Raw genomic sequence first — 15623 nt, forward strand, 5'->3', positions numbered from 1 at the left:
GAGGTGGAGGGGGAATGCGGGCAGTGGCTGTGGCCTCAGGGGCATCTCCAGCCCGCGGAGCAGCTGCGCTTGGCTTTTCCAACTGAGTTCCTCACGGCTTGCCTGAAGGACTAGACCTTGGGGTGATGCGGACTGCGTATCAGGCGGGGTCAGGGAGCAACATGTTCATGCTCGGCATGCATGACCCTGATCAGAGTGCTTCTGCGTATTTACTCAACTAAAACGGACAAAAACAAAAGCTTAAAAATCTGAACATTTTGGGAAAATACTAGTAAGAATGTTTGCCATATCATAAAAAAAAACAAATCTGAACAAAGTCAGTCTCCTACAAGAGGTCCTGCTTCCCCTTTCGTAAAATTGGGGTAATAAAACTAGCCCTATGGGGTTACTTTCGAATGAAAGCACACGTGTGCAGACAGAACAAGATGGAGAACCGGACACCCCCATTCCAGCAGGACACGTCGCCTCCTCTCCCCGGCCACCCTGACTGCACGGGGCACAGGGAGGTGTCTCCAGCCACTCGGAGCGGGGCCACCCATCACCCCGATGAGAGCTCCCAGCACCTCGGACAGGGAACAGCAGTGCAGCCAGAGCCCGGCTCACATCGGAGGGCCTGCTCCCCTCCACAGCTGGGCCAGGCTAGCAGGAGGGACCACTGCCTCCCCAAACCTGGGCCCCACACTCCCCACCACTTAGCATCCCTCTGCCCCACGCCAGGCCCACTTTTACGGTGACATGAAGACCTCAGCCATTTGTCACGACTCCCAGAAGAACCGCCCTTCTAGGAAGGGGGCAGCGCTGGAACTCAGGTCTGCCGCGAAGACGGTGCTCTGGGCCGAGCGCAGGCTTCCGCAGATCCAGACCCCACCCCGCCCTGCTCACACCCAGCACCGTGTGAAGGCCTCACCGCCCTCCCAGCATGTGGCCTGTTAGCCGTATTCCCACCTCCCAGGTGTTCCTGGCAGCAAAGACCACAGGCCCAGGGCCTCTGTCGCCCAGAAAAGCGAGCAGCGGGAGTGAGGCCTTGAGGCATGTCCGGTGGGCCTAGCCACATCGGGGAGGGGTGCACAGTTCCAGGAGTACTACAAGCAGTGGGCGGAGCCAAGGAGGGTGCTGTGGGAAGGGCAGGATGATTCTAGGGTCATGTGGCCCAAAGGGAGCATTAGCAGAGGCCCTACCCCCACCCTCCAGCCCCACAGGGCAGGCATGACCCAGGAGCCTTGGAGTCAAAATCAATTCTGAACTAATGCACCAAATACTCCTTACACGTTCCCAAGCATGCTGGGTGGGGACCCCAGCACCCCTTCAGGACCACAACAGCACACACCCTCACTTTACAGATGGGGAAACTTGGGGGAGCGCAGTGGGGCAACAGGCCACAGGCTCAGCTGGGCCACAACCGCCACTGCCAGAGGAGACGTCCAGGCACCTGTGCCGTCCCGCAGCTGTGCCCACGGTGCCAAGGCCGAGCTCATCCTACAGGTGGCTAACGGCAACAGGCACCAGCACCGAGCAGCCGCGGCTTCCCATCTCCACTTGACAAAACCTCCAGTCATGGGCGCAGCAATGGTGGCCCAAGTTCCTGCCCTCCACTGCCTCCCCAGCAGGCGGGCTCCCTTGGAAGGACGCTGGCAGCCCCGCTGGGCAGCACGGGGGGCAGGGCCTTGTTTCTGCCATCCCGCCTCATCCCTGGTGGTCCAGGACATATTGGGAGGAGGGCATGACTCCCGAAGAGCTCACCACACAGCTGGCCCGAACCCCTTCCCAGCCCAGTGTGGGGCAGCTCAGGTGACCCAAGCTGGCAGACACGCAACCCCTTGGTACACTGCCCCACAGGCCCCCAGAGAGCCACAAGACCACGTGGTCACAGGGACATGGCTCAGAGCCTGGCACCAGCCTGATCCCACTGGCAGAGAGCCACAGTGGCTGTTTATTATATGAACCGTCCTGTGCCCCTGTCCCCAGGAAAAGACGCCTCCCAGAGCCATCTGCGGAGCCCAGAACACTCTTCTGGGAAAGGGCGTTCCCAAAATAAGTCCCAGTCCGGCTCTCTGGGCCCGGCCTGTCAGGGCTTTCCAGGTCTGAAGGTCAAGCACGTGTGGGTCACCCTCGGGGCCCAGAGGCCCCTCCTCCACCTGGAGAGCAGAGGAGCCACTTCCCTGAACGTCTAGGGCTGCAGAGGGGATGCCACTGCATCCAGGGCCCCCACACCTGACAGGAGGGCTCCGAGGAGACCCCACGAGATGCCCAGCCTTTCCTGCAGGGACCTCTCCCTACCCGTCACTGCCCCCCAGGAGCCACAAGACCCCGAGTGGAGCCCAGGGATCAGATGGCTTTTCTGGGCTCAGGCACCTTGATGATGACCTCACATTTCCAGCCCCCTGGGCCACTGGGACGGGCCTGAGAGACTGACAAGAGCCCAATCCAGTGCCACCTGCCTTTATTCACTGGTCCCCAGGTGCCAGTCCAGACGCTGGGCTTTGGGAAGGCACAGAATGGGGTCCTGGTGGCCCTCCCAGCACCAGCTCAGGCCAGTCTCACGCCCCTGTCCAAGGGGGCTGCTGGAGCCCCAGAGCCCCAGATACAGGGGCCAGGTCTGGCAGCCCAGGATCCCTTGGGGAGCGCCCAGCGGTGTCCCAGGCCCAGACGGCTGGTGCTGCCCTGAGGCTGACGCAGGGAAGGGGCCAGGCCGGACAATGGGCAGGGGGGCTAGACTCTCTGATGTATCTGGGCCAGAGAAGCAGGAGTGACAGGTGGGGGACCCTCGCTAGGTGGAAGGGTCACCCTTGGCCTGCCTCCTGGCCACCTCAGGGGACAAACCTGGCCCAGAAGACAACAGTCCCCCTCACCGTGCTGATCCTGGACATGGGCAGGGGCAGGGGTGGGGGAGTGGCGAGTGGTAGGAAGGGGAGGAGGGTCGGGTCAGGGCCTGGGTGGGAGCAGCCAGGCCAGGGGAGAGCAGGGGCTGGCGGGGCCAGGACTCCTCCAGCGACAGGGGCAGCCCGATGTCCCCAAGGAGAGGATGGGGCTGGGGGAGGAGTGGCGGGCCTCAGCCATCGCCACACCTGTCCTGGTCCTAGGGTCTGTGGCCTCCTCCCCACTGCCAGAACTGGGACCACAGGAGAGGAGGAGCCCAGTATCAGGCGGCACCCGGTGTCCCCAAGGCGGGGTGGGGGCGCTGCTGCCCTTTAGGACTTCCTGGCGTCCTGCGTGTGCCGGCGCCTCAGGTCACTCAGGTCGATGGGCTTGAAGGCTGCCAGGGGACAGAACGGCCAGTGGTGGGCACAGGTGGAGGCAGGGTCCCGGCCTCACCACCGCTGGAAGCCCTGGGACCCTGTCCACCCTGACGGATTCTCAGAAGCAGGAAGGCCCTGGCCCACCCCACCAGGCCAGCTCCACTCACTCTTCAGGCTGGGGTTAGGGACCTTCTCCACGTACTCCTCCACCAGGCCCCGCTCACTGCCGGACACCTGGCTCCGCAGGTCTCGCTCCACGCCCTGCCAGGCTGGGGGAGTCGGCACAAGACGGCGGGGTCAGCATCCCGGCCAAGAGAGCTTCGGCCTTACCACGCCTGCCCTGAGCATCCTCACAGCCCTCTGCCCAGCCTGCTCCTGCCCTGAGGTTGCCCCCAGCACACCCTCTCCCCAGGAAGCCCGGCTTGAACACTCCTGCCCCAGCTCCGCCAGCAGACACGACCCCACTGGCCCTATGACCAGGGCATGGTCACAGGCACACATGACCCGCTGCAGCCCAGGGCCCGCTCCTCGGGCTGGGCCCTCCCGCCTCCCGCCTCCCCCAAGCTCAGCTCCTGGCACATATCATGGGCACACGTGTGCAGACATGCTCACACCCCTCAGACATACTTCTGGGGCACCTCTGGGATCCCCAAGGATACACCGGTGGTTTTCCATGGCAGCCCCCTCCCCGGGACAAAGCTGTCCAGCTCCAAACACCGCCTCCTCTGGGGTGGCGCCTGCTGGAAACGCCACCACACCGCCTGACCCCCCTTCGCAGAACCAGGTCACCCCACTGGACTGGTCCCCACTGTCAGCCCACCTGCCTGGCCCCCGGAGGGCAGGGCCAACCCCCAGGAGGGGCAGAAGAGGGGCTCTGGGAGCTCAAGCCCTGGGCGGGCTAGGGGCACCCCACGCACCTTCGTAAATGAAGCGCACATTCTCCTCGTGCGCGGGGGTGAAGATCTCGCTGCTGCTGGGGGGAGAGCGGGGGCTGCTGTTCCTCCTGCCCGTGTAGACGACTCTGGAGACAGGGGAGCTGCGAGGCCCGGCTGGTGAGGACGGGGGTGGGGCAGGAGCCCCACCTCCCCCGGGCAGAGGCCACCAGTGAGACCCACCTGGTCATTGCTGGGGAGTCCGGTCCTCACGCTCCCTTCCGGGTCCCCTTGGCCTCTGAAAGGGGGTCCAGACACGGGATGGGGCAGAGCGGCCCCTCCAGATGTACACGCGCAGCCGCCTCTCTTCCAGCTGGTGACCAAATGCTGTGGCCACTGCCTACAAGGTACTCCTCAGGGGTAGGTTCCAGCCAGATGGGTGCCTGGGCTGTGGGCAGCCGCCGGCACCTGCACCTCTGCCGCCCGGGGAGCCTCCCAGCAGTCAGGCAGCCCTGCTGACATTCCCAGTCACGGTGCCCCCCTCACAGTGCACTCTGGGCTGCTGGGAAGGGCGGCAGTCATCTGGGGGAACCCCGACTTTGCCCCCACAGCCTGCAGGGCTGGCGTGTCGTTTCCACCGAACCCGTTCCCATCCATGAAATGGGGATGCCCCCTAACAGACAGGAGTGCGGCAGAGCCCCAGGTCTGGGTCCTGGAGGCTGGGGTGCAAGTGGGCCGGTGCCCTGGACATCAAACCCAATAGGGTGGGAGGGCTGCCGGACCCGACCCACGAGAGACCCTGGGGTCCATGAATTCCAGCCTCTCTCGGTCCGGGGAATCCCACATCCCTGGGTGGGGTTTCATTTTTAGGCTCACTCTCCAGGGCAGGGAACACACATTGCACAGCGAGGCCCTGTACAGAGGGCAAGCAGGGAAACCCTAGGTTCTGGGGACAGGGGAGGGGGTACAAGAACTTCCCCCACCCACCCCTGAAGCCCAGGGGCCCCAGGCTGCCTGGATCATGTGGCTGCGGCCCCTCCCAGAGGGCCAGAATGAGGTGCTCCCTCTGTTGCTCATTCGGCTGTCACCCAAATGACTTGGCATTTAAAAAACCCACACAGGTAAATACAAGCCCACGGCCCAGGCCAGACAACAAAAAACAGCATAAAAGCAGCTTGCTGGAGGATGTGGGATCCTATGCCCCTACTAGGTGGGCTTTTTCTTTCTTAGACTCAGGGATCTCACTGCCCGTGGTCCTCCTTCCCAGAGACCAGCCTCACGGCCACCACAGCACAGGGACAAAGCCCTCTCTGGCCTGAGGATACCCTGCAGATACTCTCCTAAGGGGCTGTTGGTGGTGGGACAGGCAGAGGACAGCAAAGTTCCAATTACGCAACAAGACGGAGGGACCAGGCAGCCGGGCCAGTCCCTGCCCACCCTTGGCCCTCCTCCACTCTGTTGTCTTCTACCCGGTGGCAACTTCTTCAAGCCCTGTCCTTCCAGTCTCGCCCACCCCGGGGGCCTCTCCTCCCAGTGCAACCTCTGCCTCATCCCTCTGGTCACAGCCTCCGAGGAGGCCCGACCTCTGTGGGCACTGTGCCCTGCTCGCCCTCCCAAGCTAAGGCAGGTGTTTGCGCTCTTCTGGCTCCGCCGCCCCACCTGCACACACCTGTTGCCCTGGGGTTCTCTGAGTACCTAACCTGCTCCCAAAGGCCTGGCCTGGGGGGCGCAGGGTAGCTGCCTTCAGGGGACCATGCCTGAGCCCACCGGCCCTGAAGCACTCAGTCTCCATGCCACCCCGCTGCTAGGCTTCCTGGCCAGACTGAGATCTTGCTGAGGTCGCACCAGTTCCCAGATGCAGGGCTGTGCACCTATCACCGAGCGCCTTCCTGCCCGGAAGTCCTACTTCAGTGAAGAAGTTCCTGGTGCCCTGGACAGAGTGAACTAGAAGCACCTGTGCCAGGTGCCAGACACTCAGCAGGTTCTCACGTTCTCAGACTTGAAAGACAAAGAAAATGGCATCTGAAAACAGAGCAGAGGGCTGCCTCCTCTCCACGGGGTGCTCGCCCTGCACACGGCTCTCAGCTTCAACAGTTTGTCTTCCCAAACCTGCGGAACCTGAGTCCTCCCTCTCCCCCCAGCTCAGCCTCCCTCCCCAGGCCTTTCTCACCGCGACCTGCCCCTGACCTCACCGTGCCGAGACACTGCTTCCTGGCAGGACTCAGGGGCATGGGGCCTTCTCCCAGGTGTACCGGCAACTTCCCAGGAGGCCAGGGATCTGCTACTCCTTAGAAACGGAAGGGACATTGAGCCACCACTGGCTCACCCTCATCACTTCCCTGAACTCCTCCAAGGAGGTGGGCCTCCAATTCTGACCCCAAAGGAAATTTCCACTAAAAACCTAAAGAACACACATGCCTTGTGACAGACATTCCAGGACCATGTGGCCACTGAGAGGCACACAGGAGGGGCCAGAGACAGTACCACTGCGGAGGGAAGAGCCACGGAAGGGGGCAGTCTGTACCAACAGACTCCAGACCCGGGAGTGGGTGCACGACAGCCGCAAGCATGAACTGCGACAGCAGCGGGCCGATCGTGCCCCAGATGCTGAGCAGAAGGAGCCGACACAAAACGGCTGAGACCTCAGGGGGGCACGAAGCCTGCTGGAAGCAGCCTGCGGACGAAGGCTGAGCCACAAGCACGCACAGGGAGAGCGAGGTCAGAGAAGAGACGCCCAGCGGGGCGGCTGGAGTCGAATAAGACCTGGACTGAGAGGTGACTGCTAGACCAGGAGGACATTCCCATTGCCCTCAGCAAGAACGGTGTCAGTGGGGCGAGGGGAGGACGTGTGGCAGCCAGCCAAGACTGCCGCCCATGACCATCGGCTGCAAAGCGGGGCACAAGGCCAGGGCTGGCAGCAGTGTGTGCCTGGCTAAGCAGAGGAGAACCTGAGCGTGCCGACTGCTGAGGGAAGCACTGAGCGGGGGGCCCAACGAGGAAGCACGCATGGAGGGGCCGGAGCACAAGTGGGCTGTGGGAAATGGCACCCACCTGGAGAACCACCAGGGACACCCTGGAAGACCTGCCAAACCGCAGAGCGGCTGAGGCGAGAGCCTTGAGTCTGGCGGAGGGGGTCAGGGAGAGGGTGGCGGTACCCCTGCTCGAAGGATTTGCTAGGCCTTTGCCTGTCAGCAGGCCAAGTGGACAGTTCCCAAAACATGTCCTTCCCCTCTTCTTCCCTTTCATTCACAATCACTTCCTCAACTTGAAATCAAGACTCTATCACATACACTACATTCTGATATTTCTAAGATATTCTTAGATCATTCTAAGATATTTCTTCCTTATTTCATCAGCGTTGAGATTGGGTTGCATCTGGCAATCACCAACATGTCAAAACTAAAGTATTCTTGCATTCTTGGTGGGCCAAGACATAAGGCACAGCTTGCAATCCATGGCGTCTCTGATCTGACGGCAGTGGGACAGTCTCCCCTCAGCCCACAGCCCTGCCAGCGGCAAGCCCAGGACTCCCTCCGAGAACCTCCACCAACGTGCTCTTCAGTTCCTTCTTCCCGTTCCTAAACACCCCTCCTGAACCATCCTTCCCCACCCCAGGGACACCCCCCTCCCCAAGTCACTCCCCACCCAGAAGCCACGCAGGCCCTCTATGGCCAGCATGGCCTCAGCCTGGCTCCAATCTATTTCATCAGTTATCAACAACTGCTGGGCCCCCAGGCCACCCCCAAACATAGTCTTTGCCACAGAGCCACCTCTGCCTGCACCCATCACTGCAGACAACCCCACACTGTCCCATGCTCTCTACAGACCTTAAGTGATGTCCATGGCTTCCTAGACGACAGCGGCATCTACACAGCGGACTACATGCTGGGCACACGGCAAGGTCCAGAACCACTCTGTGGCTGGAGCTCAACCATCCCTTCTCTGCTGCCCTTGGGAAAGTGCCTTCCCTCTCCGGGCCTCAGCATCCTCATCTGAGCCCACGTGGCCCCCAAGGATGCTCACTAGGTCCCCCCGCTGCCTCAAGCAAGGTCTCTGGCTCCTGATCCACCGATGACAGGGTGATCACAGAAGGACTGTCCCATCTAACAGACACATCTGAGAGGGAAGGAGGGCTCCTGATCATGAAGTGTGAGCCAGGACCACTCTGGGCAGACCTAACATGGAGTCTGCCCAACAGAGGGAAGTGGAGACCCAGGAAAGCCCAGGCCACAGCAAATGCCTGCGGGGCTGACTGCAGGCTCTGCAGGTGCAGCAGCGGAGGCCGGGCCTCCAGGCCACAGCACAAAGGGCCAGGCCCACATGGCTCAGCTGGCCTAAGCACCCCAGGCCCCGCCTCTGTGTGTATCCCTGGCAGTTCCTGGACCCTGACACCAGCGTGACTCTGATCGAAGACAACGTATGGGTCTTCCTGGACGGATCTGTAGACCTGGTTCCTCTATGGGAACCTAGGACTTCAGAGACCTTCTGAGGAAGGCAAGGCTTTGGGGGAACCCAAACTCTTTCCCCACACACAGCCATATGCCTGAAGACAGGAGAGGATGATATTCTGTTGTCTGACAGATATTGCAGGAAAGAGAATCAATAATGCAACTAATGGTCATTCTGTGTCCCTTTGGAATTTCTGATTCTCCAATGTTCTTAGATTCTACTTGCCTATTGCATTCTGTGTCTGCGCTCTCAACATTCCAGTTTCAGCCAATGAGACTTCTAGAAAATGATCCACTATCCAATCAGGAGCCAGCAGAATACTGCCGTATTAGATGCCACTAAGGGGCCTGGGGGTCCATGAACCCCCCAGGTGAAGCCTGTAAACACTGCCCTCCCTGGCCTCTTTCCTGGGTGGTGGCAGCAGCTCCCACCCCCCAAGCAACAGACCTGAGGCTGTGCACCCACCTCCCAAGTCACTTGGAAATCTCACCATACCCTCAAATCACCCCAAATCAAGCCCACGCCCTTCAGGACTCAGCTCCTTCCCTCTCTCCTCCCCACTTGCACTCTCCACTTAAAGCTCTCAACACTCCACCCAAAAGTGTGCTCCCTGCTCCCCACTCCTCTCAGGGCCTCCACTCGAATTGTCCCCTCTGCCCAAAACTGTCTTCCTCATCCTTGGGGGTCCAGCTAAAAGACCACCTTCTCTAGGAGTCTCCCTTGGGGCAGGCGAGGGATATGAATTTGGCACTTCCACATCACTTGAAGTTAGTTACAACCTGGGTTGCTTTTGTCGTTAGGAGTAGAATGCACGCGGCTCCCACCCCATGCAGCCCTGAGCTCCTAAGCGGCCCACGGCCCACCGTCAGCTTCGGCAACCCGCGCGGTGGGGGCCAGGCCCTGCCGTCCAGCGCGCTCCTGAGGCCGAACAGGCGTGCGGTTACCCGCTTCACACCTGCACGGGGAGGCCAGGGGTAACGGGCAGAAGGAATATTGCGGGGGCCTGGCCTGCTGCATTCCAGTAACCGGGAAGCATCCTCGGGAGCGCCGCCTTGGGGAAACGGAGGCTGCAGGGCACTGCCGAGCCGGCGGCCGCGGCTTCAGAGGCTGAGCAGGGCGGGCCCCGGCTGCCTCCCAAGCCCCCGCCCGCAGGACGCGGGCCCAGCCCTTCTCCCCGCCGCTCCCGCGCACCCAGAACACTCGGCCCTCCCCTCGCCGGCCGCCACCTCGCGGCAGATCCCGACCGCGCCCACTCCGCCCCCGCCGCCGCCGCGCCAGCCTCACCTCGCCTGCTCGGCCGCCGCCGCCAGCTGGGGCCCGGCCGGAAGTGACGACACAGCCGCCGCGCAGCGCACGCGCAGGCGCGGGGGGGGAGAGCGTGGGTCATGTGACATACGGCAGCGCGGCGGCGGGGGCGGGGTCCCGAGCGGCGGGGACCGGGCGCTGGAATCTGGGTCCCTGGGCCCTGGCGCCTTGCTCCGGCGCTGGCCCCTGACCCCAAGTCCCGCGTGGACGGCGGGACCCGCTGGTTCCCGAAAGTGGCTGGAGCCCGGGGACTGGGATGGTTCAGTCCTCAGTAAGCAGGTCACTACCACGGGCTTGAGAATCACGTTTATTGAAAAAGTAAAAAGTGTCACAATAAAAAATCCACCTGGAGAAAAAGCCAGGTCAGAGGTGTGTGGGGTGGGGCTTGTGCCCAGGTACGGCCGGGCCCCTCATTGGGAGCAGGTCGTTGCACCTGGGAGAGGTGGACCCCGACTTCTCCAGGGAACAGGAGAGCCCTGGAAGGGCAGCTCTAGGTTCAGGCCATAGTAGTCCCTTCGAAGAGCGCTACCAGGTCCTTGAAGTCCGGGTCAATGAGGTCTGAGGGCAGGTCGCCGTCATCGTTGACTGCCTCTCTGTCTGCTCCCAGCGAGATGAGGTACCTGGAGTGCAAAGGGCAGCCTGGAGGGCGCTCACCCCATTCCAAGGTAGCAGGCTGCAGTCCTGAGGCCCACCTGCTTTAATTTCCCTAGGTGGGGCGAGCACGATGAGGCTTGGCCCCCCAGGAACTATGGCTGACTTTACAGTCTGCTCCACAGAGGGCCACAGCTACACCACCATGAAAAGCTCAGGGCCACCTTCTGGGGGACCACATCCTGGAGGCCACTTGAGGCCTGAAGGGTTGGGTTAATGCCCCTGGTCCCACTCTCTCACCTGGCTATGTCCGCGTACCCGTCACTGCAGGCAATGTGCAGGGGTGTCCAGCCTGCCTCATCACGCTGGTGAATGTCAGCCCCATATTTGACCAGCAGCTTCACACACTCCAGGTTTCCAGAGAGCACGGCTTCGTGTAGGGCGGCTAGGCCTGGGAAGGGCAACGCAGGGCAGGGCAGGGCGGGAGGAGTCAAGGCTGAGGCCTTCCCCAGCAGCCCAAGACCCTCTGCTGGCCCTGTAGCACTCACCCGAGGGGTGGATGGTGTCCAGGGCAACTTTCCGAGTCCGGATGAAGCGCCCCACCTGCTCCAGGTCACCCTGGCGAATGTGGTCTAAGAACAGGACATCATTAGGGAAGCGTACACTGCGATCGACCAGCCTTCGCCGCCGCCGTTGCCGTGGGCTATAGCGGGAGTAGCGGGACGTTCTGCTGGGCATCCTGGAGACCGTGGCCTGGGCTGCCCCTGTGGGGACACTACTGCTGGAGGGAGGGGTGTGCCCAGCCAGACCAGATGCGAGTGCAGGCTCTTCCAGCCAACAGGACTTCCAGTGCAGCTACCATGTGCTCCCTCTGTGGTGAGGGCACTTTCTGGTTATATAGGGCCGCTGAGCTATATAAAGCTGCGCAGTCATGCTCTCAGGGAGGGGCTGAAACAGAGCTGATCCCCACCCCGTGCTCAGGATCATGTTTAGGAGCTCATCTTTCAGTGCACCTGTCACTCTGCCCAGCTAAAGGTCAGATCCTTCCTGACCACCCGTTCCCTGCCCCACAGCTGGACATAGAAGATGTCTTACAGAGGGTAGGAGAAGGTACTAGAAGGACAGACCCCATAAGGAAGGTGAGCAGGTACCAAGGTCATTGAGAGGGTCCAGGCATCTCCCGCGCACGGCCCCAGGAACTTGGGGAGGAGGGCATAATGCATGGTGAGGGTGGCTGTCTCCGCCTCTCTGAAAGGGGGCCACCACATCTGAGGAATCAGTGTCCTGACTGTGCCACGGGAGAGGTGGCCCAGCCCAGCCCTTCCCCCTCTCTGTCCCTTGTCACCTTCCGTCATTGTTGGCATCCCTCTCAGGGCAGTCTTCCCAGAGCTTGGGCCTTGATGGCACTGGCCTCCTCAGAAACCTCCAGGTTAGAATCTAAATGCCTCAGCTCTCGCTCAACCCGTCCCACCCTGCCCATCAAGAACCCTCTGCAGCCCTTCCCCACAATGACCTTGTTCCTCTCCACCTTGACCCTTACGTTCCCATCACCATTTCTCCTGATGCCAGGCACTTACTTTCAAGAATGCATGTGCTCACACTTGAGGTGACATCCAGTCTGCTTCCCAAGGACAGACTACCCCACTGCTGTTCACCCTCTGCACCTAGCCCAGTGCAGACTTACCTAGAGGGGTACAGTCAGTGAAGTCTGAAGACTTTCTAGCAGGCTGGGCCAATGCCAGCTGCATTTATTTACTGCAGCAGTCGGGTCTGAGGTGGGGTTTAGGCCCTGATACAGGAGGGCCAGTGGACAAGATAAGAGCAGAGGATGCATGTGCAGGAGCAGAGCTGGGCCGGGAGAGTGCCGGTGGGGTCCGGGACAGCCCCCGCACCCGGAGCCGGCTGTGTCGGTTTGCTAGGGTTGCAGTAACAAAGTGCCAGCTGGGGCTGAGACAACAGAGTGTTACGCTCTCCCAGTCCTGGAGGTCACAAGTCCAATGCCAAGGTGCCTTCTGATAGAATATATCCCAGGCCCATCTCCTGGCTTCTGGCATCAATGCCAGGTGTGCTCTGGCTGGTAGAATCATCAGGCCAGCTCTGCCTGCATGCTCACAGTACCTTCTCCTTATGTGTGTGTCTGTATCCAAATTTCCCCTTTTTATAAGGTTTCCAGTCATTGGATTAGGTGTGATCTCATCTTAACTAATGACATCTGCAACAATCCCATTCCCAAATAAGATCACATTCTGAGGTACGTTAGCTCTCCAACACAGGAGTACTGGGGGACATGGGTCACCGTAACACTGGGGAGATCCCCTGGGTGGCACTGGAGGCCTAAAGACAGAACCGAAACTGAACAACACTGTTGTCAAGGGCGGGGCAGGCAGCTTGGTCACCAGCAGCCCTTGGCCGCCAGGCTGGTCCTAATCCAACAAAATCAAATGACTAAATGCACTCAACACTCTTCAGGTGCAAAGCCTTAGGCTAAATGTGGAGAAATGGGCCCCGGCATCAGACGGGCTTCCTACCCTGATGGGGTTTTCCTGGCCTGACTTAGTGCCCTTGCCCACTGGCTGGGCTGGCCCCACAGGCCTCATACCACCACGTACGCCCCCAAAGTTCCACAGGGACCTCCTCCCAGGCCAGACCCCATAGGTCCCTGACAAAGGGGTGCTTCCCAGCATTCCTGGGCTCTGGGATCCGAGGATGGCGCCAGGCAGCCTTTACTCCTGGGCGCTTGGGAAGAATCAGTAGTTTCTTCTGGCTTATTTATGAGAAGCCTGGAGACTAAAAGCTCTCTGCACTGTAGACAGGAGACAGAACTTTCCTTTGATGTGAAGATTGTCTTTCTGATGTCATGGAAAGTTGTCTGCCCTCCCCACTCAGAGGACCGGGTAGAAACCCTGAATGTAGCTGCCACCCCAGCTGGCCCTGCCCAGGAGAGACTGGACCTTGGGCTGGACACAGGGCAGGGAAAGCCCATCAGAGTGGGCCTGTTCGAGACCCCAAAAAGTATCCTCCAGTCTGTCCTGCTAACAGCAGGCTGAGAAATCGGCAGGGTTTTGGCTTTGAGATTTCCGTCTGGATCAGAGAAGGGAGAGGTGGACAAAGCCTTCCCAGTCACGACAGAGCCCTGGAAGGAGCTTGCGTGCTGCTGATTCAGGTGCCTTCTCAGCCGTGCACACCAGCTGAAGCATCTTACTTCGGAAATCTTTCATCAAAAGCCATCCTTAAACTGTTCACCCTGCCACTGTCGGCAAAGCACGTCTCACGCGACCACATCAGACTCACACCTGCATTCACACAGCTCTGTCCCTGGTCCTCCTTTGCCCACGTGAACTTGTGAAGGGACCTGGTGTGCACGTACCTGCGGTTTCTGCCTTCTAGAGGCCGAAAGCAAAGCGAACATGTAATGCGGAATGCTTACTCTGAAAACTCCAAGGAACGCAGCTACGATTCGTCAAGCAGAAAACACTAGCTGCAGAGCCCTTAGGACTTGGTGCTGGGCCACTGCAGCCCCTTCCTCCCCAGCAGGTCCTGAGCCAGAGGCCCCTGAGGGTCCGGTGCACAGACCCACAGCAGCTTCGTTAGGTTCCAGGCCAGTAGCTTCCCACCATCTGGACAGAGAGGCAAGAAAGGGGGGTAGGCCAGGAGGCCGTCCTGGGCTGTTAGGCCTTAGCCGCCTGCCCAAGAGCCTGCAAAGTCCCTCGCTAATCCACCAGCCCTGCCAGGTTTTGGCCTCCACCCCACAACCTCCCAGCAAACCCAGGAATGCGATAATCAGCTGCCTCTGCAAAAAGGGTAAGTATGGGTGACTCACTCCCCCTCCTGGGAGCATATGACAGCAATGCTCCGGCAGCTGCGCCTGGTCCCAGCTTCCTGTGCAGAGGCCAGGGAGCACAGGACTGGACAAAACCCACCTTCCTCTGGAGGCCACATGTTGCTCTGGGGATGCCACTCAAGTTTCAGAGAGCAGAGCCATCGTCTCCCCAAGGACCCCTCCCACTGGGTCCAAGCGCAGAGCTCACATCTCCATGGATGCACATCTCAGTGCCACAGGACCCAGACACAATATGTATAAGCCCTGGAGTGGACCAGGAAGGCAGTCCCTGCACAGGCCACCCGAGAACTGGGCGAAGCCCAGCCACAGGCAGCTACCAGCGCAGGCTGCAGAGCCGGAGGGGCAGCACCGCAGCCCAGCTGTCCCCACCCAGGGTACTGACACCAGCCCTCGCTGGACGCTGGATTTGTGACAGCCTAGATGGCAGGCTGCCTGCATCGAGGACAGCAAGGGCCGACAGGCTGGGAGTGTGGCTGTGGACATGGACATGCGGGGACTCAGGCAGTGAGTACACGTCCTCCTCCAGGGCTCGTGGAGATGAGGGCTTGCTGGCACACGAGAGTGGCAGGCAAGGATCCCTGGAACCTGTGGGCTGTCCTTGTTCTTACCCAGGTGGACTGGGTCTCCGTTCCCTCCCCCGCCCGTTGTCCCACCTGTGCTGTCAGTCAGGTCCCCGACCTGCACCCTGCAGCCCCTGTAGGGCTCCTTTCTCACTCTGAGGGATCCACAGGCACCGCAGAGCTCCTTCTGGGGCCTGAACCAGTCCAGGCTCAGAAATGCCATCAGCTCAACATGCCAGGCCGACAGCTTTGAGTCTGTGGAAAAAATTCTATATACAAACTACTAGCAAGCTGAGGTTCTAGAAGCCAAGTTACATTTTAACTAGGTGACCTGCTATTTGAACATGTTTTTTTAATATGAAGGTCTGGTGATAAACATGCTATCTTACCCATTCTTGAGGCCTGCTTGCTCGATTTCTTGTCAGACCCTGCGGCGGTTCCAGGAATCGGTGGAGACCTGCCCACCACCTCAGGCTGGGGCTGGCTTTCTGTAGCCCCTGAGCAGAGTCCACGCAGTGACGACCAGATGCTCCAGAAGGGCAGTGATGACCACATCTGCCACCATTCAAGCAGCCCCCTATCAGCACACGGTGCCAGGCGGCACCCTCCAAGTTCCTCCACTCGGGGACCTGGCCACGCACTCAGGCACTCAGCGAACTGCACTCCAGACTTGTGCATGCTTCCACATTTACACCCTGCTGCGTGGAAGATGGCGCTTGGCAAGAACAGTGCCCACCTAGAGCACCTTTCCTCTTCAGTCAGAATTCCC

The 15623-nt window shown here is 60.5% G+C and overlaps 2 protein-coding genes across 2 annotated transcripts; both read right to left on the bottom strand.

The window, feature by feature from the left end:
* Positions 1 to 2423: 2423 nt before the first annotated feature.
* Positions 2424 to 9742, bottom strand: MCRIP1 (MAPK regulated corepressor interacting protein 1). The gene is given in 6 exon segments (XM_017657334.3): positions 2424 to 3253; positions 3404 to 3505; positions 4154 to 4272; positions 4352 to 4406; positions 6279 to 6395; positions 9421 to 9742. Coding segments are annotated over 6 exon segments (612 nt in total). The 5' UTR covers positions 9575 to 9742; the 3' UTR covers positions 2424 to 3188.
* A 411-nt stretch (positions 9743 to 10153) lies between these two features.
* On the bottom strand, positions 10154 to 15505 carry PPP1R27 (protein phosphatase 1 regulatory subunit 27). The gene is made up of 3 exons (XM_036997504.2): positions 11002 to 15505; positions 10754 to 10904; positions 10154 to 10482 (listed from the first exon to the last, which is right to left on the bottom strand). The coding sequence occupies exons 1-3, from the start codon at positions 11189 to 11191 to the stop codon at positions 10359 to 10361; spliced, it is 465 nt and encodes a 154-aa protein (XP_036853399.1). The 5' UTR covers positions 11192 to 15505; the 3' UTR covers positions 10154 to 10358.
* Between the last annotated feature and the right edge of the window lie 118 nt (positions 15506 to 15623).

This window comes from Manis javanica, chromosome 4, assembly GCF_040802235.1.
Source record: "Manis javanica isolate MJ-LG chromosome 4, MJ_LKY, whole genome shotgun sequence".
Classification (NCBI taxonomy): Eukaryota; Metazoa; Chordata; class Mammalia; order Pholidota; family Manidae; genus Manis; species Manis javanica.